The sequence below is a fragment of the Cavia porcellus genome, unplaced genomic scaffold (genome assembly GCF_034190915.1).
Source record: "Cavia porcellus strain 051 isolate PalLab524CR breed Dunkin Hartley unplaced genomic scaffold, mCavPor4.1 scaffold_33, whole genome shotgun sequence".
NCBI lineage: Eukaryota > Metazoa > Chordata > Mammalia > Rodentia > Caviidae > Cavia > Cavia porcellus.
This window is the reverse complement of record NW_026947516.1, coordinates 11,359,267-11,386,080: the sequence shown is the minus strand read 5'-3', so window position 1 is coordinate 11,386,080 and position 26,814 is coordinate 11,359,267. Positions and strand designations below refer to the sequence as shown.

General features: G+C 41.0%; 1 protein-coding gene across 2 annotated transcripts in view; it reads right to left on the bottom strand.

Moving 5' to 3' along the window:
* Wwc3 (WWC family member 3) overlaps positions 1-26,814 on the bottom strand; it is a 107,458-nt gene that overhangs the window by 39,130 nt on the left and 41,514 nt on the right. For both annotated transcript variants that reach the window (XM_063243023.1, XM_013144719.2), the window contains exons 3-6: positions 23,858-24,061; positions 14,550-14,626; positions 13,301-13,380; positions 735-864 (exon numbers count right to left, since the gene is read on the bottom strand). In XM_063243023.1, coding sequence (XP_063099093.1) covers positions 735-864; positions 13,301-13,380; positions 14,550-14,626; positions 23,858-24,061 — 491 coding nt within the window. The remainder of the gene's footprint in view (positions 1-734; positions 865-13,300; positions 13,381-14,549; positions 14,627-23,857; positions 24,062-26,814) is intronic.

Sequence of the window (26,814 nt, the reverse complement as noted above, 5' to 3'; positions counted from 1 at the left end):
TTGAGTGTATATTCATATTTTCTGTACCTGCATAAACACTGGGAGGTTATTCAAGAAAGGAATAAAAGTGGTTATGGGAGGTGGAAGGATGGGGTGAAAGCAAAACTTCCAATCACATATGTTTTGAATAATTTTGATTATTAACAACATGAATGTTATCACCCATTGTTGTGGGTTAATTGTGTCCCCACCAAAAGATATGCTTAAATCCTGATCCCTGGAATCTGTGAATTTGACCTTATTTGGAATTCAAGTCTTCACAGATGTGGTCTAGTTAATGAGGTCATATTGGATGTATGGGCACTAATCCAATGCCTGGTACCCTTACAGGAAGAGGAAATCTGGAGGCAGATAACCAGGGAGAAGGCCCTGTGACAACAGAGGATTGGAGTGATGTGTTGACATGCCAAGAAAGACTAAGAACACCTAGGGCACAGAGAGGCTAGGAAGGAATCACCAGTACCAGCAGCAGCCCTCCCTGAGCCTTCACAGGGGGCAGCCCTGGCAACATCTGGAGTTTACACTTTTGCCCTGTAGAACTAGGAGAGTAAATTTCTATTGTTCAAAGCCACTCCGTTTGTGGTACTCTGTTATACTAACCCCAGGAAATTAATACACTTATTTAAACACAGTATGTACATAGCATAAAAATATATAATATTATATATATAAGTTTGAAATAGACAATCAGCTAGGCTAACAGGTATGTGGGTGGATGGGGGATCAGATTTCACCTGCATCAGGTCCCGCCGCTCCTTCTCTCCTGTACAAATGGCTTTCTTGATGGTGCGTAGCTCACTCATTATAGCCTGTGCCTCATCTAGTTTGTAGCTGGTATGAGCACTTGACATCTTCCGGTCAATCCTGGTTAAAAAGGAAGTTAGAATCATTCTTCACAGGATAACATTCCTTCAAACAACTATTACTGAAACCTAAATGCTTCATAGGAAGGTAGGAAAGAATTAAAAGCAATGTTCTGACACAGAAAAATGAAGACTCTCATGACATCTTTATTTTCTTGTGGTAAACACAAACACCTGACACTGGCTGGTAGATGCTGCCCTTGCTCCAGGAGCTCCCTCTGCAGTAGAGAATGGCTGTGTCCCCTAAAAGCAGCAAGCAATGAGATCAATAGATTGTACACTCCATCTCTGGAGCACCAAATGTTCTTTGTTTAACCTCTGCATCATTCAGGTTAGTGGTCAACATTGTTTATTAAATAAACCCACGAATAAGATTCGAGTGCAATGAGAGTACATGAGAAACACTAGGGAAGCAGTAAACTTTCAATAATGGCACCTTGTGCAAAAGCCAGAAATGCTTATGTCTCCTCTCCCAACCTCCTCCATCCTTTCCATCAATCCAAACACCTATCATCCAAGCTTGCTTCCTTTCTTTCCTTCTTCCTTCCCTCCTTCCCTCCAACCAGCCCATGCACACACAAGCCCTGGCTCCACGTGGTAGAAGCAGAGCACTGAACAGGCCAAGGCTTGGCCCTGCCTTCAAAGAGCAGACAGCCTCGGAAGTACAACCTTTGTCATGTCTCCCATACATAAGTCCCAGGCTCTGGAAGCCCCTGGGGGTAAGGAACTTGGGAAACTAGTTCAAAAATGGAATGAATTCCTTCCCTGGGAAGCAGCTAGCTTGTTTTTCAAGTTGCAGATCCACCATTACACAGGTTATAATACGTTGCCTACACATTATCCTGAAGATCTATCTGGATCATTACCTGATAGCTCAATCTGCCTTGCTTTCCACTCACACAATTCTGCTATCATACCATGAGAATCAGTGGAATTTCTGCCCTGCCTTGCACTCTAGCTGTGGAAACCTAAGCCAGGTACTTCACTTCTTTTAATCCCTTTCCTGTATCTCAAATAGAGACACTAAAATTCCTTCTCCCACAAGATGGGCATGAGATTGAAGAAGAAAATCCAAGGTGGAGCTAATGTTTGTGATTATTGTTATTATCAGGATTATGAAGAACCTACTTATTCATGGGAGAAAAAAATAAATGGTCTGCCAACTCCAGTACCTTACTATCATTAATAAATTCCTTGTCACATGTTTCACAGTCCACAGCAAAGTTCAGCACTGGACTTAATCTAAGCATCCTTGGAAGAAGAGAAAGACAAATACTGCCCCCTCGCTGGAATAGGGCCATAGGGCCAGAGAGCATTGTGGTGATTGCTATCAGCTACAATAAAATGTTCGCGAAGACTGATCCTAAGCCCTGTCCCTCAGAGAGTAGACAGAGGTACACTATAGGGATCCACGCATTGAATGGAGTCATGCCTAAATCTCAGCATGGCCCTGGGGACTTACATAATACAATTGTGACAGATTTATAGGTTTATCAAAGTTATATTGCCTGTCTACAACTACAAAACAAAATTATTTATACATTTTTATTATAAAGTACATGTAATTTTAACTACCTCATAATGTTTCATGACAAATGTCAAAATAAGTGAGCAGGAACTAAAGTTTGAGCCATGAGCACAGTTTTTCTTTTTCCCCCTGCTCTCTGCAAATTCTTACTCTGGCGCCTTCACAGCAGTTCATCCAAATGACTGAGGTGGTTAGCTTGAACTCTATTAAACCTTGAAGGTCATCATGAGCTTTAGCAATGAAATACAAGTTCCCAGCGCTATATCTTTTGGTGTTTATTGAAAGTGCAAGCCAACAGCAAAAATAACAACAGTGGGCATATAAACTCCTTGCATATTTTTGAAACTCTTTTGTTTGTTTCTCAAAATCAGCCCCTCTCCACCACAAATGGTTGGCTTTCTCATTCACTGTGGGAACCTTACCCAGACCTATAAGTGAAATGGGACCGTCACTAGCATTCCTTCTTGTACTTCCTCACCTGTAACAACTTCACAACAAAAGTCAATGTCACTCACTGACATTTTGCATGAGCAGTTCTGTGTGGCTAAATGGTGTGATGAAAGGGATCCAGGAACAAAATGGGGAGTCACCAAGCCAACTACAGACTCCTGGGCCCTGCTATTGATGATCATCTGCAGATGAAACTGGGAGATCTGTTGATCTAACCCCTCCTTACACTAATTATTATTCACAGACAGGTATTTTATTATACTCATCATTAAACAAAACACCATGGTCCCTACACTTGTGAATACCCAGTCATTTCACAGCAGAAAGAATTCTGTGGTAAACATTTTATCATGAAATTTTTGAAGGAAAATGGTATACTGAAAACAGAGATGAAGTTCTTTGGATCTATATCCAGTTCAGGAGCTTGGGCTGGAAGTGGAGTTTCTTGTTGAGAGCTGTTCACCATGGGCTGGGGGTGTACTTCAGTGGTAGAGTACATGTTTAGCACGCATGAGGCCCTGAGCTCCACCCCAGCATCCTCTATTCCAGGAAAAAAAAAAAAAAAACATGTCTTTTGAGAGCCATTCATCTTACACACAGGGATCACAGAGACACCAAGATGGATTATGTAGGAAAACAGAAAACCAGGGAAAGGCCCATGTGTGTTTCCATTTGAGATGCTCTAGGGAGAATGAAGAATCTAACACAAAGCAGAAATAAAAGGCCATACATCTTAAAGCACTAGCTCTGCTTAAGATGCCACCAAATTTTTCTTGCAGGAAAAATATCTAGGCTTATTTGCATAGTAATGCCTTATATTCTCTTTTGATGAAAGCCTCTCCAACACATCTTTTTTATTGTCATAAGCCACAACCCGTCTAAATTGTTGAAATCTGTAGTAAACTGCTACGTCACTCCAGACAAAACCTGAAGCCAGACATCTGATAACTCTTTTAATAACGAGAAATCCAAATTGTAAATAAAGAGCAAAATAAAAGATAGATAATTGGAAATGGAGACAGATCTTTTGCAAATGGGAAGAGAACCAAAAGACAGAGAGAGAGGGGAGAGGTAAGGAATGAGAAACAGAGATAAAAAGAATTAAAATGAGTTATGTATATGTGCCAACTTTTTACCAAATGAATGTAATCATTATGCACTGCAAACATGTACTAACAAAAATAAAAATTTAAAAAGAAAGCAATCAGTAACTTGTCTTTTTGTTAACCAATTTTACTGGCTCCATCAGAATAAAAACTACAACAGATCATCACTATCTGACACTGACCCCACATAGGAAAGGGTAATTCTACTGCAATGGACACACTTTTTTCAAGTGCGTGGAGATGCACACTAGTCAAATTAACAGATATATGAACATTCACGCTGCTAAGGCTACAACTGGAGAGGCTGATCATGACCATTCCTATTCTACACTTGGGCATCGTGTTCTGCCTTATGCCTTTCAGCAGCTACAACACTAAATGGGGCCACTGGTAAACAAGAATAAAGCCAGAAGCCTCATAAAGTCCAGGGTGCCATGGTAGGAGAGGTTGCCACTTGAAGGAAAACAGGCCCCGATTTCATCAGGAAGACCAGTAGTGCCCATTCGCAGGTCAGCAGCAGACACTACAGAGTGCTTCAACAACCAAAAAGTGACCTCATTGCCAAGGACCTGGGTGCTGGCCTCAGCTGTACACAGGTGGCTGTGAGTCTTTGTAGAAGATGCAAGAGATTGGAACAGAGAGCTGTTTGTTCCTGACCCAAAGGTCCCCTAGAACAGTGACCCCAGTAGCAAAGCAGGGTGCCCAAGTAGGGATTGGCAGCCACCCCTGCTTCCATGAGGCTCCCCGTTCCTCTGCTGCAAATGTTCCAGTTCTACACAAATTGTCACATACAGGGAGGGAAAGGGAAAGAGGCCTTAACAAAATCCATTAGATAACTTGATCCCAAAGCTACTACTTCCAAATAGTCAGATATTGCTATGAGAGGATTATTGCATAAAACACATCATTTGACTGTTATATAATTATGCTATATAACTATTCCTAAAATGATTTGAACTAGCATTGGTTAGATGCCAGTCTTGTTGCATACTTCATACTTTTCACCACATCTGATCCCCTGAATAGCGTTGTGCAGTAAGCCTAGTCTTCTTGGATTTTATAATGAAGTAGAAGTTCAGAGTAATTAACCAAGTGGTCCAATAACAAGTTAATATCTGGCATGTCAGAGATTCAAGCCCCACAGTTCTCATTCTGAAGATGCAGGATCTTCAGAATGAAGGATCACAGGGCACAGTGGTGCTTTTTTCTGCTTTGAGTGTGACATCTGTCACCATCTTCAGAACAGCCAATGTAGGTCAAGATTTTTTTTTAAATAAAGACAATTTATGTTTCACAGAATTCAAATTGCTTCCATTTCTCAAGTGTGATGTTTGTTTTGCAGTACTGGGATTGAACTCAGGGCCTTTACCCCGAGTTATATTCCCAACCCTTATTTATTTATTTATGAGACAGGGTCTTCCTAAGTCATTAAGTTACCCCAAACAGGATTTTAACCTATGATGTCTCTGCCTCAGCAGCCTAGAGTGCTGGGATTATAGGCATGCTCCATGACACCTAGCTATCAATTGCAATAATTTACTATCTAACAAAATCCTGAAAGGGCAAACTTCTTTCTTCACTTCTACAAAATTCACTTACTTGAGAGTTCTGTGTCTTTTTAAAAATTATCTTCTAGAGCGCTGGTCAAATTCAGACAAAGTAATCAATGAGTTCGTATTTTTTCAAATATCAATGTGTCCCATTTCATAAAGAAAATCATAATATCTGTGACTGCCAGAAAACTGTTTTATTCTGTTTTTTTTTTTTTTTAATTTTAATTAGGAGTGCAATCCAGTGTTTAAGAAAGCGAATTTCAGGTAAAATGACAGAAAAGTGATATTCAGGGAGAACAAAAGGCAGTGCTAACAATGACCTGAATTATGGTGCACTGTTAAGGAATTCAGCACACAGACCCTCAGTCCTTACTTTTCTACCCTCTACATGTTGCACCTGCCTAGGAGGAGGTTAAGTGACTTGCTCAAGGTCACATAGTCAGTAAGGGACAGAGTCAGATTCTCAACTGGCGCCCTTATGTCAGCACTCATCTTCTCCAGCACTGGACTAGCAAGAAAAAGTCAAAGGCCCCAGAGAGCCACTTGTGTCAAACCTGAAGGCTACCATGCGGCCAGTCAAATGTTCCAAAGGAAAAGGCTCTTTAAGGTTTGTTTGTGAATGGACAGTGGAAGAGAAAAGGAGCAAGAGATACAGCTGCAGATGAGGAACCTTGAGCAGGCAAATGGGCATTCCAGAGAGGTTTATCACTGCCCTCTGCTACCATTACCCTAAAGTTTCTATACCTCATGTTTAGGTGAAGATGTCAAGATAAGTGCACTAACAAAAACAAGAGAGCAGTGAAACACTCGCTTAACATCACATCTTGGAGAGAAGTGCTGCCAGGTCTCTAAAGATATTCCATGCTAATACCACAGACTACAACCCTGAAGAATGGAAAGTTCTGTTACACCATTTATATCAGCAGCTCTGGCAAGGGACTTGGGTGAACCTCCAAAAGCTTCCGGCAGATTTCTTTCAACAGCAGGTCCTAGTAGACCACCAGACCGGTCCCACACTGGGAACAATGCTCTTCTTGTTTCTGTCTTAAGTTCTGTGTGCTCTGCTGTTACCTGAGCACCGTGGAGTTTAGTGTGGGCTGTGACTTATATGCTATGTTAGTAGCACACTGTTAACTTAGGCCTATTCTAGCCCCAGACAATCCTAGGGTTCTCAGAAGAACTATACGTGCCTTAAGACAGAGAACACTAAATCTGACAGCTAGGCATGCCTCCATGTGCTATCAAGTGCAATTAGAAGGCTTGAGCCAAGGGGCTTCTCTAGTAGCCAAGAATGTCCCTTGTAGAAACTGGCTATTGGAGCACTTGGTGGACAGCCCTTTCTGTGATTTGAATAGCAGTAATAAGTAACAAGACTTCTTTAAAATGAAGCCAAAGCACAGTATAATATCACATGCAGATGAGAAGGAAATGCTATGGGCCAGGCATGGTAGCACAAGCCCATAATCCCAGTCGTTGGGAGGCTGAGGCAGGAGGACTGCCATTAGTTCAAGGCCAGCCTGGGTTACATAGTGAGTTCAAGGCCAACCTGAACTACCTAAGACCCTGTCTCAAAAAAAAAGTGCTGATTAACAAGGGAACCAGGTCTATTTATAGAGACCTCCCTAAGATCCTTACACTCAGGCAAAACTTCTGCCCCAATCTGCCCTTGCTCAGAGGGTCCCAGCACCCAAGAATGAAGTAAACTATGTGACATAGATCAGTAGCAGGATCAGAAACATTAGGCAGCTGAAATATATAGGACCTGGGCTGCCGCCCATTCATTCCACAGAGCCCTTCCCTGTGCCAGGAACTGTCTGGGTCCCCAGGATGAGACAAGGAACAAGGCAAAGTCCTGGTACTCATGCAGTGCAATCTGAGTCAAGGATAGAGACAATAAAAATAAATCATTAGATCAGATGGCAATCAAGGTTTTAAACAAAATAAAGCCAAGTTTGGGGACAGTGTCAGTGTGTGATGCAGGGATTATCTTGTTAGATAAGATGGTTAAGCAAAGACCTTGGGCATTGACATGATAGCCGCAGAAGGGAGAGATACATTTGGGGGACAGAGCACTGTAGCCACAGGAGCTGCAAGCGCCAATGCTAAAGGTAGGATGTACCCAGCATGTTGCAAAGCACGCAGAGCACCCTGGCAGCTGGCAGAAGTGAGGATGAAATGAGAAGAAAATGAACTTGGGTCAGAGGACCAACTCATCTGGGGTCTGGTTTGTATTCTGAGTGAGCACAAAAGCCACAGGAGGGTCACAAGCAGAGGATACATTTAAAAGAATCCCTGTGGCTACCACGTGAACATGGTGAGTCATAATAGCGGCTCGGCTCAGAGTGGCCACAGTGGAAGCTGTGAGAAGGATCAGATGCCAGGTGTGGAAATATTACACCATGAACAACGGATGTGGTAACAAGGCGGTCAGGACAGCATTCCAGCCATTGAGCCAGTGCTCAGGGACATTATAGGTTTCATGGCAGAAAAAGGCATCAATGTCACATAAGCATGGGAAACTCAAGGTGAAGCCATGTTAAATGAGCTTCCAGGCTGTGTGGCAATGCAGAGCGCAACACAGAGAAGACTCACTCGATGCTCATTGGTCTGCTCAGCCCACTCCTGGGACCACCCATTCAGGAGACATTTCATGTGGCTCAGTGCTTCCCTCTGCCCCTGGATACTAGGAATAAGTCACATCAAGATAGTTTTTTTTCTAATTAAGCTTCAGAAATTTGCGTGCAACAGAGTCCAGCACATCTTTCCCCTGAAAAGCTCAATTTTTTTCTGAAGACTTTATAACATAAATGTTGCTCTTATTCTCTGAAGACTTTTATAGAGACCCTCCAAAGAAATATATATTGATACTGCATTGAGATACTATCTTTTCACCAGTGAGAGACAAAGATGTAAGAGCGTGTCAACACATTTTGTGGGCAAAGCTATGGAAAATAGGAATGTTCATGGTAATGGTCAAAATGCACAAAGGTGTAACACCTATAGAGATAAATTTGCCAAAATCCAATAACATGACAAACGTATATCCCCTTTGATGCAGCAAGTCCACTTTAAGGAAAGTACCCTGAAAGCTACATGTACACATTAGGTGAGAGGCTGAAGGGAAATATTAAACTGTAAATGGCATCAGCAGGCCAACCAAGGCGGAACTCACCAACAATCTTTCCATCACACACACTCACACACACACACACACACACACACACACACACAGACAAAGCATATATACTCTCTGGCAGAGGTAATGTTATCACCCACAAAATACTCTTACTAAAATTTTTAAAACAAGAAAAACAAATTGAACTTGAATCAGAAGCAGCCTCTAGTACGGTTTATACACGTGTGCATAAATAACAGAGGGACAGAAGATCATGTTTGGTGAAAACCTGTGAATTCAAACAGCAGGAGCCAACATCAGGAAAACTCTACAGGACAAGTAAATTACTTTCCTCAGCAAATAAGTCATCGAGAAAAAAAGGAGGATGAGAGATGAAAAGACTTCACATCAACCAAATATATTGTATGACTTTGGATTCAAATAGAGCACAGGAACTGGGGCAGTCACTGGAGAAACGATGCCTAGGAGGCGTGGTATGGAGATTACCATTACATTTTCAAAAGAAGTCCACAGCTCTGGCGGAGATATTTATCAATTCATTGTGATTTGGGAAATGGCTTCAGTAAGAGCCTAAGAGCTGAGGGAATGGGACAGGGACTACATGAGCCAAGACTGGCCAGTATGTGGTTGAGATAGGTGAGGAGTACACGTAGTTTCATTATATACTTTTCTACTTTTCTTTTATTTTGGTATCAGGAATCGAACTCATGACCTCACACTTCCCAGGCAGGAACTGTACAGCTGAGCTATATCCCAGTATTGTATACTTTTCCCAGTGGTTGACATTTTCCATTGTTGAAAGTTTAATATATGATATACATATAATGAATATATATGCATTATATGCCTATATTAATATATATTTATATATGCATGCATTCTATCATTAATCTAAGAAATATATAATCCATGGCCAGCTCCCCTCTATAAATATTAGCAACAAATAGAGAGATTTTTTTAAATACAAAAGGTTCTTTTTTCTTCACTTGGACTTGAGCATAATGATGGATTTCCTTGCTAGCCAGGAAATTCACCAAGATAAACAAGTTGAGTTTAAAATGTTATAAGCAGCCAAACTCCTGGTGAGGTGCTCTGGAAAAGAATACACTGGAGATTCTGGGAAGCACGAACAGCAAAAAGATTTCTGGAGGAAAATCGAGGACTGCTGCCTTAAATGGACGTTGTTGGTAATAAAAGCAGAAAAGCTACACATTTATGTACAACAGCATGTGCTGTCTATGCTTATGGTCAGGATTTCACAGTGGAGGTGAGATAATCATGTTTTTAATGTTTACAAAGTTTTCAAACTTTCTCAATGAATAATATAACTTTCCAAGTTTTGATCCAAACATAAATGCCCAACCTTTGATACCAAAAAGCAATGATTTTTTAAAATCTCATTACTTATGAAATTCAGAGAAAGGCTACAAGATTGTTTTTCACTTCCGAAGAATTTAAAGAGGGATATAAGTGCCCCTATTTCTCTTCTTCCTGCAAGGCTGTGTCATAGAACAAAGTAGACAGGCAGTGACAACTTGGCTTCAGAGGGAGATGAGACACAGTGCAGACTAAGAGAGGGCTCGCTCCCTGGGCAGCTCCTCTGAGCTGGGGAAGCCGCCTGGTCCCTTGGCTGGTGCTAAGCTCAGGTCTGGATGGACCCCTCAGGACCAAGGCCAGGTCCAGAATCTTCCCCGTCACTGGGCCTCCCCAGGGGAAGGAAGGCATCTCCAAGAGATGCAGAAGGCATGAAGTGCCTCTCCTTGGCCAGGAGCAAGTTTACAATCACTGCTCTCAAGCATGGGATCATGCTAACAAAAGCAGAAACAAAATACAAACAATGCTGCCCTTCTCTCTTTCAGGAGTGCAACACATACTCCATGTTAGCTGCTGGAATAAAGTTATACTTCTGGTTGTGTGGGCTCCTGTTGCCCTGCCCAAACACTGAGAGAAACACAAGCCTCCTTTTCTTACCCTTGATGACCACAACTCCAAGACATGGACTTATGTCCCAGGAAGGTCATGAAGGGCAGTTTTCTCAGTTGGCAGCATGTTTATTTTTCTTTGCTTATTCAGTTTTATGCTGACATTGCAATATAACCTGTCTTCAAATAAGGAAATACAGCAGTTCACAATGATGGAGCCCAGGCAAGGAGCAGGTAGTGGGCCCAGGGACCCATACAGAAGCCACAGGCAGTAAGAAAGCATAGGACTTGGCTTCCCTAGAAGGCTCAGGGGTGTCTTGCAGCCTCAGATCCTTCCAGAAGCCTCCTTATCTCAGAGTTTCTGTAAGTGACCATGTGACTGCAACCGCCAGCACATACAGTGCTTCACATTACAATTACAATTGTCCACAAGCACTATGAAATGTTGACAGAAAGAAAGGAAACCAACCTCCAATTACTAGACAGGCAACTTTTGATGACCCAGCAAACGAAATTACTTCCTTGTACTTAAGTCTTTACCCATCCCTTTAACAGAAGTGACACAGGATGACACAGCCAAACACACACAGAAGCATCCTACAAGGTATCAGAGTATGTGAGGGCTGACCAGACTGCCCACAGAGATACAATGACAAACGAACTGTGGACCAGTACACTGGGACCGACTGTAGCGAGTGGACAGAATAAGCAACAAAGCTAGCCACTGGTGCTGGAAAAATGGATTAGTGTGCTTAAAATAAAAAGTGCAAATGCTGTACAAACTAGGGCTAATTAAGGGAATCGCAGGTTGTAGATTTATGACACACACACATTGCTGGGTAATAGTAGGAAAAGCAAAGAGTGGATGACTTTAAAAGAATGCAGAGCACGCTAAATATGCTATTAGGCTTATCAAAACCCACCTGCAGGGGGCATGGCAGTGTTTCTGAATAAATCATCACCTTGTAACAGCTCTGGGATGTCAGTGCCATAGAAAGCCAAGCCCTTCTATGCAGGACCCAGCTCACCTTTCTTTTGTGTCTTCCCTGGTGCCTAGACGATCTTAACGAAGAATGGGCATACAAAGAAATTCTGAACCAAGCCAGTCCTGGCTGATTAAGAAAGCCAAGGTTTGCTGGGGATTTAGCTCAGCAGCATAAGAACCTGCCTGGCAAGTTTGAGGTCAAGGTCATGAGTTCGAGGCCCGGTACAAAAAAAAAAAAAAAAGGAAAGAAAGAAAGTCAAGGTTTGACATGCCCATTTCTTACCCTCGACATAAGGCTGTCATAATTACATTCGTCAGACACATTCATTTATTACCTCCCCACAAAGAGGGATATTGCAGTCATATTTGGCACGGTGCTGTTGAGTCTATACCCAGGATTCAAAGCATGCACACTGCTACCTTTATCACCAGGGTAACCATGTGGATTCCTGCCTTTGCTAAAGGCTGACTAGGTACAGGCCAGAAGCTGCCATTACACAATTTAACAGGATCATCACTATTACATACCGCATGTTTGTCATTCTTTCCCCTGGGATTCTTGAAGCCCTACATCATAATGTGACAGTATCTGGAGGTGGGACCTTTAGGATACAATTAAGTTTGGATGAGGTCATTAAGGCACGATCTCCATGATGAAATTAATACCCTGAAAAGTATCAGAGCTTTCTCTCTTGGCCATGTGAGGACAGAGTGACAAGCTGATCATCTATACATCATGAAATGGGCTCTCACCAGGAACAGACTCTTGGACTTTGAGCCTCCAGAACCCCAAAATAAATGTCTAACATTTAAGTAACCCAGTTGATGCTGTTTTGTTATAGTGACTCAAAAAGACTAAGATAACTACCACTTACAGATGAGAAAAACAGGCACAGGAAGTGTGAAGTACATGCCCAAGTCTAGCCAGTGAAGCCTCACTCTAAATCAAGAGACGGCTCCCAGCCAACGAGCTTATGATAATACGCGTTAGTAAGAAAATAATTCTCCCAGACCAACACTATCACCATTTGTAAAATAACAGCTTTTTCTCATTGAGCTTGCTGGTTTACTATAGCTCTTTAAATGTAAACAAATTCATCCTAAACTCTTAATAGGGATAAAGTTCTAGTTGTAAAGATGAGAACAGTACCCACAGAAAAGACTGCCCAATAGCACATCCTATAATGATGGAAATCTATTGCTTATGCTGCGCACTGATGGGCCTATAGCATGGTGTTTCTCAACTAGGGGCTCTAAAATGTTTTGATACATTATCAGTTGTCACAAGTAAAAGTTGGGTGCCACTAGCAATTATTAGGTTGAGGTCAGAGATGCTGCTTGACATCACAGATGATGGTCCTGAAAAAGAGATACCTGATCCAAACTGTCACTGAGGCGCCTTGGTGGAGAAAATGTATACCAGCCTCGTACGACTATCAGGCACTTCATATATGGTTACTGAAACTGAGGAACTAAATTCAATTTATTTAGTCTAATTAATTTAAACTTTAATTTTACAATAAAAAGCTTAAGACAATAAAACTGTCTACATAAATATAAAAACTAAAGTTTTGTTTCTCAAGTATTTCCACTTAAAAAGAATAAAAGTATCTTCAAGGAAAGCATGCTCTGATACTTAGAACTGGCAAATAATGAGCATAAATGAAGGCACAAACACTAAGGTTATGAAGCTTTCAGATGCATGTAGGTCGGGACAAGAGGAAAATATTCCCATCCACACACATAAGGCAACTCACTCTTGCAGAGTCTCCACGCCCTTTTCTTTGTACTGTAGCTCCTGCTTCATCTGGGCCAGCTCCCGTTTTAATCTGGAAAGCTAAATACAAATCACATTTTTTTTCCAAAAACAAGCTGCAGAAGTTGATTTTTACAATTGTTATAGGTACTATCATCTAAGATCCTACTTAGTTTTCAATTGCATTCATCATCTATTCTCTCCATGAATTTCCTTCATACATGTCTAAAACTACCGGTCTGGAAGAATCACCTTGCTTTGATACAAAAACTCCTCATCCATGGCTGACAGTTCCCTACCCAGACGGAGAACTAGTAACTACGTTCTTTTTCTAGGTAAGGACTTGCACATTATAATTAGCAAACCTGAAAAAAGATAATAAAATTTTTAAAAATTAGCAAACCTGAAATGTTTTGTCATCTTTCCTTCTGATCACTACTCACTGCTCATAGATCTTACCTAGAACCTGTTTTTCTAAAAGCGTGGTCTCCAGCTATCTGAAACTCAGTCACCAGGTGAACTCCTTTAAATGAATTCTAAGCCATTCCAGGTGCAGATAAAGCCCAGGGGTGGGCTTGGGAGTCTGTACTTTTACAAAACTCCCTAGGTGTTTTTTTAGCTAGGCCAAAATGTCAGAAGCACCACAATATAAGGCACACCCTGGCCCAGGAACAACACACCAGAAGAGGAGGCCTCACTGCCAAGATGCTTCCTGTGCTTTGTCAAAAATGCAACACAAACATCCACCTTTGTAGGCTACCAAAATAAGGATCTGAAGGGATAAAATGAGGTGACACTTGAAGATTCCAAGCCACACCAGGGAAGGAGCATCAGAGTCCTTCGGTCAAACACTGTTCAAAAGCCAACCCTGAAGACTGCTTACCCAGCAGAGAAGAGGTGCTGCCCAGATGGCCCACGGTCACAATTAGCATCTAGCTACCTCAGGGAAGCAGAGCTGGGAGGCTGTGCCCTGATGTCACCACTTCTTTGTGAATGACTGGTGAGTTCAGCCTCAGGAAACACACACAGGCATATAAGCTACTTCTGGCCTGGCTTTAAAATGAAACTTTTCCCCTCTTCTATTAGAAAAAAAGTAGAAAGTAAAATGAAATGCAATAAAAAATCCATGAGATTGAAACTTCTACCAAAATATGAGTGTTAGATACACTGATGTCCACAAAATGAACTAGATTAAGTGACATAAACATACATGCAGTACTTGTAGTGGTCAAAACATTAGTTTTACTCACCCTATCGCGACGACTTGCTATTTCTGCTTTGATCTGGTGTGGGTCATACTTCGTATTTGCTGAATATCCAGAGAAGGCTAAATGAAAGGAAAAATACATTATTTTATAAGAGATCTTCTAAAATATATAAATGCACATAAGGAACTTCTGACTTACAATTTTAAGTCTTGGATTTACAAGTGGAAACTAGCTCCTACCTTTCACAACCTCAGATCTGCTTGATGTTTGATTTTTTGTGTCAGAATTTTCTGTATGATTATACACAAAACATATAGCTATAGGTAAATCAAAACTGTTTCTCTTATAAATCCATTATCAGGGCTATAAAATATATGAACAGAAAGGAAGATAGCTATAATTATGACAGGGAAAACATGGAGTATGAACCCATTTTACTAACTTTTCCAACACATAACATGAAGACTACAACCAAAAGTTTAACTATGGTTATTCTCTGTAGTTATATTACAATTGATTTATCTTTATTTTCTTCACATTTATTTTTTTTTATCTTTTTCATTTTTATTGGTACCAGGGATCAAACTCATGACCACCTGCTTGCAAGGCAGGTGCTTATGCCGCTGAGCTAAATCCCGAGCCCCTTTCTTCATATTTATTATGCTCCAGATGAATAATTTTTGACATTAGAAAGAAAAAAAAACCTAAGAATAAAATTAAAAGGACAATTTAATCTAGTATTGTGCCCATCTGGCAGGCTTGAGGAAAGCTGTGCCCTCAAGTCTGTTCTCCAGAAACTGAAATGAGCTGCTCACACTTTTGTTCTAGCAGCTTGTTGATGAATGGTTAGCTAAAATACACCACACAGCTCAAGGTTTCCTTAAGCAGGGATAGTGCACATGGTATAAATGCTTTTTACAGAAACAGCATAATGCGTATGAATATTGAATACCTGGTGTGAAGAAGCCCCACGGAGCTGTTTATATGTTCTGCCCACACTGAGAGCTGCAAACTCTTCCTGATGTTTCAGCATCTGGATCAGCCAGAAGCTGTTTCTTATACCTACTACCCTGCATCTGCAGCCACAAGTTTTTGCACTGTGACAATATGACTTCTCTTCTTTAGCTTGTCTTCATCTGTGAGTCATCCCCACACCATATTATCAACTACCAGTTACTGTCCTTAGCATACCTACTCAGAAGATCCATCTGCAAGGCTCATATACTTTCTTTTATTCCTATGATCTATGTACCTCAAGCTGAGTGTCATACAGTTAACTTAGTTTCCTACAACTAGAAACTAATTCAAAATCCTTCCCTGACTTTATGTTGGAAAGGATGGCTTAAACCTGTCAAGTAGCTTACACAGCAAGATTATTTAAAACCTCAATTAGAATCACATCCAAAGTTAATTTGGGATGTTCAGATCTCCCATTTTAAAAACAGTTCTATGGAAAATCTACTATTTAAACCCCATTCAGTCACAACTTCAAACAACTGAATATACTGAAAATAAATATCTTGGGGAGCTAAATGTCTGACAGCTTATCTAAAATTGTCTTATACTTAGAATCATGATCTCTCAAAGATATGAACAAAATAGTTTTAAAACAGAATTCTTGTCTGTAAGTATAGCACTCAGGAGGCTGAGGGAGGAGGATCATTGTGAGTTTGAGACCAGGCTCGGCTACAAAGTGGGCTCAAGGCCAGCCTGAACAGCATAGTGAGACCCTGTCTTAAAAAGACAAAAAAAAAATCTTGAGCTGTAGATGTAGTTCAGTGGTAGAGTACTTGCCTAGTATGTCCATGGGCCTGTGTTTAATCCCCAGCACCACCAACAACAATAACAACAACAACAAAACCCACCAAACAAAAACAAAACAACAGAATTCTTTTTTTATTTGAGAATGAGAATGTCTGTTTCCAAATACTACAACTTCAACCCTGGCTGACGCATGTGATCCACTTAAGATTAGTAATGAAAGCAACACCTCAAATAACACCCCTAAGAGGTTAGAAAAATTATGTAAAATCTCCCTATTAAATTCCCAGAACTTAAGTCTCCCCTAGAATTTAACTTAATGGCCTTCCACTTTGGTGGGAAGCAATATGGAAAGGAGATGAGGGTTTGCTGACTCCGCCCTTAAATGTGTATTGAACTTGCCAACTTAGCAGGGAGACAAGCCAACAGTTACCATCTGGGACCTTTCCTATTAAGAATTGAAAGTAACCCCACCACAAAAGTTCAACAAAGTTAACTTCAGTGTTAAATACCAGTAACAATATCTGGAAATCATCACCGCCAAACTTTTTCTGTGTAATTTCATAGGGAAAATTATCAAAGACTTGAAAAACACACAGAAGGTGTAGACAGCAGTGGACATCTACATAGCACTCAGTGGACAACCCCACATGGCCTCCAGTGAACTGTTACATGACAATGAGTTTCCTTCTGCTCCAGCCTATGGAAATTAGTCTTCTGTTATTTACAGCTGAAATTATCCTAGAAGGCAGGCTTTACTTATATGGATACCATTCACATTACTTTTTGCTATGGTCTCTAAAATTATAAAACTCTAGGTCTGGGATGAGAGAAAAGACAACTCAAGTACATAAGACTGAATACACTTTATCTCCCGATGCTAAGAATAGTTGTGAACACTGACATAACTTTTAATAGAATAGTTCAATTTATAAATAAAATTCTCAATCCCTCAGATCTGCCACTAAGTCTAACAGAACCACTTATACCAATTATAGGATTCAAGGAATAGCTCAAGACTCCAGACCCCCTTTTTAACAGCAGGCACTCCACATTTATAAAAATATCTTCCTCTGGTAAGCATGCCTCCAATCTCAAAGTTTATGATAAAGACTAGACTTTCACCTCCAAGTTCTTTTCATTCTAGAAGAGTTAAGTGTGCAGAACTATTAAATAGCTTAAGGAATCTGCTCAACCATATAATATTGCTTCAAATGATATAAGGTTATAGCTTAGTTGGACCATAACAATGTAAATTACTACATCAAAGTAAATTACTACACATTGTTTCCCTTTCACAAAGATTTTATGAGACTGGATAAAATAAGTGTGAAAGACACTAGCATAAAATCTTTGTGAAAGGGAAACAATGATTGTTTCCCCACTTTTCAGATTAAAAGACTGAATATGTAGTGATTGAATCCAAACTATGTCATTATTCATTTGTGTCTAGAACATGCCCTCCTGAGGAATTATCTCTCAGTAAACACATGTGTTCTGCTATATCTTTCATGACTGAGGCTTGCCAACTAATAAAGTGTGAAAATACTTCATAATCCATTTTCTTCCTGCCTGCTCCCACACACTTATATAATGGGAAACAAAAGGCTGATCAGATTGATAGTAGCTCTTATCCGAACCCAGACAGCAGATGAGAAACACCCTGCAGCAAGGCACGGGAAGAAGATAGTCTTTGTGGGATGGGCTTGCAGCCTCAGAAAGAATGTTGGCAGGAGGGATAGCTGATAAGGTCAAGCTTCACCACCACCTGACCCAAGATTTTGGGGTGAGTCAGCACTTTCTCACTGGAGATAAGGTTTGACTCCCAACACCCAAAGAAACTTTTGGTGTATGGCTCCTAGGAGCTAGGATAACAAAGCCATATTGCTGCTGCTAAATGGGACATTCATAGTCAAAACCACTAGACTTATCTAGGGGAGCTTTAAAGATCCAAACAATAAAAATGCCTGGCCTTATCCAAGGCCAATTAAATCAATTAAAATCCTCAGAATGGAGTCCAGGCAGTAGTCATTTTTTAAAAGTCCTCCAGGAGATTCAAACTTGCAGCTAGGGTTGACAGTCACTGGTGTAGACCATGGGTCGGAAATCTTTTCGGTTAAAGAACAGTTAGTAAGCACATTTGGCTCCAGGCCATACAGTCTGTCTCAAATACCCAATTCTGTTTTAGCTGCCACAGACAATAAGGGAGTAAATGGGCATGACTGTGTTCCAAGAAAACTTTATCTGTGAACAGTCGCACTGGCTAGGATTCAGCCTGCAGGCCTGACACAGTTTGCAAACCTGTGTCTCAATCCCATACAAGAATTTCTTCCGAAAGATCCATGGTGATATAGTTTATTTAACTGTAGGCAGAGGCTCGAGTTTCTCAATAATGAAGGAATAACTCTGGAAAAAAAGTTTCTGAGATAATAACACATTCAGTGTTAAAAAGGATGGCAAACAGAAGGATGTGTTACAATTAAAAATGTAGGAAAGGCAGGGGATACAGCTTAGCTGCCTGGCAATTGCGAGATCATTAGTTTGATTCCTGGTACCAAAAAGAAAAAAATAACTGTAGGAAAAAGCTCTACAGACTGGAGCTGCAGAAAAAGCACTGGGTGTGTAGCTGAGAGAATGAGTCCACTGCAGCACAGATTCATCCCAGTGTTCTATGTACAAATTGTAAAACAGAAATGGGCACCAGGCAATGAGCTCAAAGGCTCATGGAAATAAAGTACAGTAGGCATCTTGGTTCCTGGAGACATGTGTTCTCTAATCCAGCAAAGCATCTGAATTTGTTTTGGTCAGGAACAAAAAAGGTCAAGGCTTGGATATTCTTAGATACCAGATGGCCCAACATTGACACAAAATCTTTCCTCTCCAGTGAATGGAGATTTATTCCGGTGATTTTCATAGCTCAGGGGAAAATCTGTAAAGGGTGTGGGCCAGACACATTTCCCCTCCTCCAGTCATTCCAGTTAGTTCCTCTGCTCCCCACTATTGCCTCATTTTTCCTTACAGTCAGTCTTTAAATTATATCCTCAACCTTTAGTATATCTCAACATCAGGTGCTAAATATATATTTATCAAAAACAGATGAGTAGAGTAGTGATCCTACATAAGTCACAAGAAAGTGAAGAAATAAGTTCTCTGCCTTTCACTTGCCCCATTATTGTTGCATAATTGCCAGACTTTCAACTGGTCTTTATTTTCAGATATAACTTGGAAATGGCAGCAGAGGGCAACAAGTATCTTAGAAACCCAACTGACTCTTTGAGATGCCTCTTCCCAGCCTACAACATAGTACAGAAAACTGAAGGGTGCAAGCAAACACACCTGGGTTTAAATCCAAGTTCTCTCATTTACCAACTGGGTATATTACCTTCAAGAGATAAATTAATCACCCTGATACTCAATTTCATAAGAGAACAAAAAAGACCATAGTCTGTGTTTCACAGTGTGTCAATTGTAACAATGTACACAAAATCCTAGCTTAATGAATAATTATTTCCTTTCCCTTTAAGATATCACCAATTAAAGGAGTAATGGCAAATAAATCCAGATGATACTTAGTTCCCAGTACCAGAACAAGGAGACAAGGGGAGCTGGCACTGAGAGAGTTAGGTGCACTTGAGTATGGCCATGAGCAGCTCCCAGTGTGGGCCCACCCCCTCCAGCATGGCTGTAGCCATCTGTGAGATCACAGCAATTCAAGCCAACAGGATCACTGTACTGAACTTTACCCTGTGGTCAGAAAGAATGCATTTGAGTCATGACTAGCAGGGTTTTCCTCATTGTAATCAGCAGTTCAGGTTAAATAGCACACTGAAAGAGCCTGGTGGAAACCCTAGGGACAGCAGCAACTTGATAAACCACTTGGATTAACTCCTAGATTCCACTCATAGTTGACTTTTTCCCTGGTGAGCTGATAGGCCCCAGGAAGCTCAACTGGCATCTCCAGCCCTTTCATGAAAACAGGCAGGCCCCACTTAGACCTCCAAGACAATCTTCCCACATGGAATAATAGGCCATGTGTACACCAAGACTCTGAGGAAGTGAATCTGACAAGCATACTGCAATGTCAATGCCACAGAGTCATCTCTTCCTCTTCGATGAAACAGATACTACTTCAAAGAGCACCTTTAATATGACTTTTTACAACCCATTAACAAAAGTTCATTGGATATAGGAAGGAATATGACTGAGCCTAATTTCTTACATGCTTAAATGTCACAAAAAGGGCACAAAAACTCATCTTCTTGAATATCTCAGCTCCATAGGTTTCTAAGTACTGAACAACCAGAGTTCTATCAAATAGTTAAGAAACCATTAATAGACATCTCACATAGACATGCACTACACTGGAGCTCCCTTTGCTCCCTCTCAAGGTAAGTACTCTAAGGGCCCCCGTATCTGTATTTTTAAAGGCATCCAGTCTAGAATCCCCATGATGGGTACAGCTGGAATGCTGGTTGTGTTGGTAGCACCCAGTACATAGTACACACCTTCACTGGTTGAATTTTTCTTTTCAACACGGGCAAGAAACATCCTGCCAAGTTTTTCTGATACATATTTCTTCCATTCCATTCTTAAAAGACTGACCTGAAAGCCTCCTTAGGAACCTCATGAAATCCCACCATGAAACAAATGAAGTACCTCAGGACTACCAGAAAGAAGCATTATTAAGTTGAATCTTAAGAAACTCCAATATGCAGCAGTTCTTGAACTACAAAAATGACAAATTTTTATGTTTTAACCTTGCTTCTGGCAAGTAGGTTTGTGAAAGATTTAAAATTGCTAACTATATGACCTTAGGACCAGTTACGAGCCAAAGCTTCCATTAGGGGTAACCTTGAGGCACCAAGTTCATGGGCTTCTGATCCTATGAGATCACCACAAGAGACCATATGCAGCTATAAAAGTCATGTCAATAGATTTCAAAAGATCAAAATCTTTAGTATAATCTTTCCCCAAACAGAATTAAATTAGAAATTAATAATAACATGGCATCTTTAAAAAAATCCCAACAACTTATTTTTAGAGAACACATAGGTCAAAAAATAAATCACAAGAGACATGAGACAATGTTTTGTACTGAATGAAAATAAAAATATAGTGTATCAAAGTTTGGAGAATGCAGTTAAGGAAAAATGGGGGATTTATTCCTTTAAAGACTATGTGAAAAAAAATAAGAAATCTCTAAAATTGGTAACCTAAGTTTCCACTTTAGGAAGGTAGAAAAGGGAAAACAAAATCAAGATAAATTAAATGGAAGGAAAACAGTAAAGAAGAAAAATAAATATAGTAGAAAACTGACAAGAAATAGAAGCACAAAGGAAAGCCCCAAAGCCAGTTCATTGTAATGATAAATAAAATTGACAAATGTCTAGCTATACTGAACAAAAAGAGAAAAAGACATCGATTATTGCTATCAGACCTGAAAGAGGACATTACCTCAGAATCTACAGATATCAAAAGGATAGCAAAGGGAATCTATGAACTTTACAAACTTGACAGCTCAGATCACCATTTGGCAAACTTCCTATGGGCCAAGTCTGGCGCGTTACCTGTATTTATACTTTTACTGGAACACAGCCAGACACACCCATTTACATGCTGTCTCTGTTTCTGCATAAAAATAACAGGGCTTGAGAGTAGCTGGGCAGGAGATCAAATGGCTCACAAAATCTGAACTATTTATCCTTTAAAGCAAAGTTTTCTGACTCTTGCATTACATGAAATACACAAATTCTTTGAAATATACAAATATCAAAACTGATTCAAGAAGAAATTAAAAACCTGAATAGCCCTATATCCATGACAGGTATTAAACTTGTATTTGAAAACATCCCCCCTGCCACATACACACAGGAAAAAGCCAGGCATGGTGGCACACGCCTATAATCCCAGAACTTGGGAGACTGAGGAGGGTCAATATGAATTCCCCAGCCTGGGCTACAAATTGAGCTCAAGGCCAGCCTGAACTATATGTGACATCCTGTCTCACAAAACTAAAAAGCCAAAAAGCCAAAAAAGGAAAGATTCCCATAAAGAACTCCAGGTCCTAGGAGTTTTTCTGGTGAGTTCTATCAAATAGTTAAGAAACCATTAATAGATCTTTCACACAAACTCTTTCAGAAAAAAGAAAACACTTCACAATTCATTCTGTAAGACCAGTATCAGGCTGATACCAAAATCAGAAAAAGATACTGTAAGAAAACTGGAGAGAAGACACCAACCTTTAAACTCAGTCCTAATCTGATCTATCACCTTCTAATAGAAGTATTTTTTTTAAATCAACTTAGTATGAACAAAATACATCTATAGACCAAAAGATAAGATGGCTTAGAAATAACACATCATTATATCTGAGTCACCTCTATTCCCTCAAGGCACATGCTAACAGGAATATCTTAAATTCCCCTTACAAGAGTCAAAACTACTATTGGCCAGAGCTTATATGCTTTTCCATCTTCAACAGTAGCTACAATAAAAAGAGCACAAGACATGCCCTCCTGCCTTAATTCCATTCTGACTTGAAACACAGAATAAAGCATGATTGTATCTTTAATGTTCAAAACTTTGTCATTAAAGCTAAATACCCAGCAACATGACAGTGTGTCCTACTTGTAGGTCCCCCTTGTCTCAAATACATGTACATTTTGATAAAATAAAACTCAGTGGTGCCAACTGCATATATTCTCTCTGAACTCACTAGTACCCAGGACAGTGGTAGCCATGGACCTCTGTGGTGGGCTATTGAATGTGACCACTCTGTTAGGAGGTGGCTCAACCAGAGACTGTGTAGGTAACAAAAAGCTTTGGGTTCTGAGACAAAATGTGGTTCCCTCCATACCTGAATGCCTCCTAAGTACTCATGGACTAGGAAGTTAGCTCAGGTAGCCTCTGAAACTATGGCAGAGTTCCTCTGGAGAACAGCAGGGTCTGGCCAACTTACTTTCAGGTCATATTCCTCTAATTTTCCAGGTTATACTGGATTTCTCCTTCTTCAGTATACTGCCCAAGAAAGCCTTAAAAAGGCCTCTCCAGGAGGACAGGTGCTTGGTAGGCCTGCAGACTCCTGAAAGTTCCCAGCCAGAACTGAGAAACCCATTATGTTGGTTTCCCAAAAGATGACCTCAGACACACAGTATTAACTGCAGTGACCTCCGAGTGAAGTGACCAAGTGAAGCCCTCTGGCTTCAGAACTGACAGTCATGAGAAAGAAGGTTGCTTCACATCACAACCTGATATGGTATTTGCTTATTTGATTTTTGCTATCTGTGCTGAAGATAAGCTCCATGAGGGCAAGGACCTTTCCTCTATTAGTCACCATCATATCCCAGTGTCTGAACACAAATGAGACACTTAAAAAATATTAGTTACTTAGCTGTATGTGACTGGAACCTTTAAAAAGCTGTTTGGGGTCAGGGATTTAGCTCAGCAGCATAAGCGCCTGCCTTTAAAGCACGTGGTCGTGAGGTCGATCCCCGGTACAATAAAAAAGTTGTTTGGGGTGTTTACAGACAACCTAGCAAAGAGATCACCATAAAAAGTCATGCACATTCACCAAAGACAAGTTAACTCACAGCTGGCATATGAGCGGCTATCATCCTCACAGAGCGTGTGCAGCTGCTGGTATTCCTCCTGCGCCAGCTCCAACCGCTGCTGCTTAATCTGGTAGATTTCTTTCTTGGCATTGAGGGCCTCCTGGGCTACAATTAAATACTCCTTCAACATCCGCTCCTGCTCTCGCCTCCATTGTTCTCTTGGATCCTCAATCTGTGTAAGCTCTGAAATGAGAAGGTTAAAAACACAAATCTATAGACTGATCAACAGTTACCCCGCTATTCAATATAAAAATGAATTCTCTACTAGGATACACAACATGGAAAAGTTCATATAGGGAGACTATCTAACGTATAGAACATCCATTTATATGTCCACAGTTGAGACAAGAAGAAAACTACAGATACAAAATAATCCACAGGAGGAGAGAAGACAACACGAGGCCATTTTTATGCCATAAAGACCACATTAAATGGGCACTGAAGGTAATTAACCTAAATGAGTTTGGTCCTATCAAACTAATGTCTATTTACAATGTTCTTCTCACTGACCTCTTTACTGCAGGATAACAGAAGTGCTACTGTCCTTCTGATGTGGCTTGTTCCTCTTCTTTTCCCATCTTGAAGATTCATCACTAACTTCCTTATCTCCTCTCAGCTATGATCCCCGGTGCCACCCTGTCTTTTTACTGCAGGCTCTCAGGAGGGCCCACACTTTCCCATATACCACCTTTGCATAGAACCCAAAGCAAAAGCACACCCAATGAGGATGCCATATACTGCTGGCCTTCCGCCTTCCCACTCCCAGCGAGCAACACCATCTGGGCCTTTGTCAGTCACCCTGGGACCCCAACCTGACTCCTGTCCACAAGGAACATCTGTTCTTCCTCCTTCTAGGCTACTGCAAGGGTTATCAAAAATTAGTGATCCTTGCCATCAGATATAATCCCGGTTGATTACATGCCCTCTCCCCTGTCTCCCTTTAGTGCAGTGAGACCCATCCAGCTGCCCTCCACACAATTGGCCTGGTTTCTGTCTTGGGCGACCTGGCCACTCTCTGTAAACTCACAAACTTCACCTTCCCAAGCTGCTGCATTCTCTCACATAGGAGCCTCTCCTACAGCACAAAGTCGAGTCACCCTGGTATGATAGGAGTCCTATAACTCACGTGTCAGCTTTATCTCCATTTTCTGCCCTTTTCCTTGTAAGTATCATCTTCCCAAGGCCCCAGACACCCTCCTTGGGCTCATCCCTGGCCTTCGCAGCACTGCCACTATTACCACCTGCTACCTAGCACATAACTGTTGTTATAGCTTTTGCTTTCTCTATAAACTACTACAAGCCCTAGATAGCAGAGGTACACCCTCAATTGTCTTTATACCCTCAGTAGCCTTCAGTTGGTCTAGGAAAGGAGAGCTTATCAGGCCATAAAAATGAATGAAGCATTGACACCTGCCAAGACACTGAAGAACCTTGAAAACATTATATTCAGCAAAGGAAAGAAGACACAAAAGGCAAATCTCAGAGACAGAAATCAAACTTATCACTACGAGAGGCTGGGGAAAAGGTAACGAGGAGTGACTGCTTCATAAGGATGAATTCATTTCCTTTTGGGGATGATGGAAGTAGTTGAGAATAGACAGAGGTGGTGATTGTACAGCATTGTGAATGCACCAAATGCTATTCAACTGTTCACTTTTGGATGGTTATTTTTGGTTCTTTGTTTTTTGTCTTCTGTCAGTCCCACTATGTGGTTCAGGCTGGCCTTGGGTTCACTTTGTAGTCCAGGCTGGTCTCGAACTTGCAACAATCCTCCTGCCTGCTGGGATTACAGGCGTGCGCTACCATGCCTGGCTAGAATGGTTCATTTTATGATCTGTACATTTTACCTGAAAATGTTTGTATACATAAATCTTATATTGTTTATTTTAATATATATACACACACACACATGCTATAGGTTCCAATGAAAGTTTTCCCTTGGAAGCACCTGCTCGATACCCACTACTCAGCTTTGTACACTGGCACTTGAGACTCTTAGCTTTTTTCTTAGACCTTAAAAGCTCACATAACAGAACAGAAAATCAAACGTCAGAGTCTGGCCTTAGCTCATCAGTTCAGATTCAGTGGTCCTGGGATGGGACAGTAGGACTTCTGTAATTACTCAGATGTTCCTAATGTTTATGCAGCTGCCAACACACAGGAGTCACACTGTTTCACTGTCCTGGAAGGTCTTGAGGACCTCGAAAGCTATCAATACTGGGGCCCTTTGGTCAATCATTGACCCACATAGCTCCAATTTCACTAAATGATTCCTTCGATTCCGTGCTTCAAAGAGTTTTATAGTAGTACAGTCAAGAATTGGGATCCCAGAAGGTCTGCAAGGAAGAAGATGGTATAACCCTGGGGCTGATTTATTCATCCACTATCCTTCACATGCTAGGTCATCCCTTATGTTCCTGACAGCTACAAGAAAGTCCCTGGTGATTATTTGCTTTTTAGGTTCATGCCCAGTTGTAGTGTGTCAAACCCTTGAGGGTAGAGATTCAGTCTTAACTTCCTGTGTCTCTAAAGCCTGAATAGAGCAGGCAGCACAGACGTGCTCTATAAATGCTTGCTGCTGTGATTCAGGGAGCAAGCCAGCAAGAAACATCAGTGGCAAACAAAGGGGACAGAGGGGTAGGCAAGCTGGCTTTACAAGTTATAAGAGAAATGAGCCAGAACAGATCCTGGACTGCAGGCTTTTCTAGCAAGGTTGGGGAGCATATGTCTAAAACGAAATGAAACTTCTGAAGTAGGGTTTCAGCACTATCCACATTTTGGGTTGGCTCATTCTCTGTGGTGGAGACAACCTGTACACTGTAGGACATTTAGCAGCAGCCCTGGTCCCCAACTCTGATGGAGGCAGCAACTCTCTCAAGTGTGGCTATAGTGAATACCTCAAGGATCGAGTGTCCCTGGGGGGCCAAAATCATACC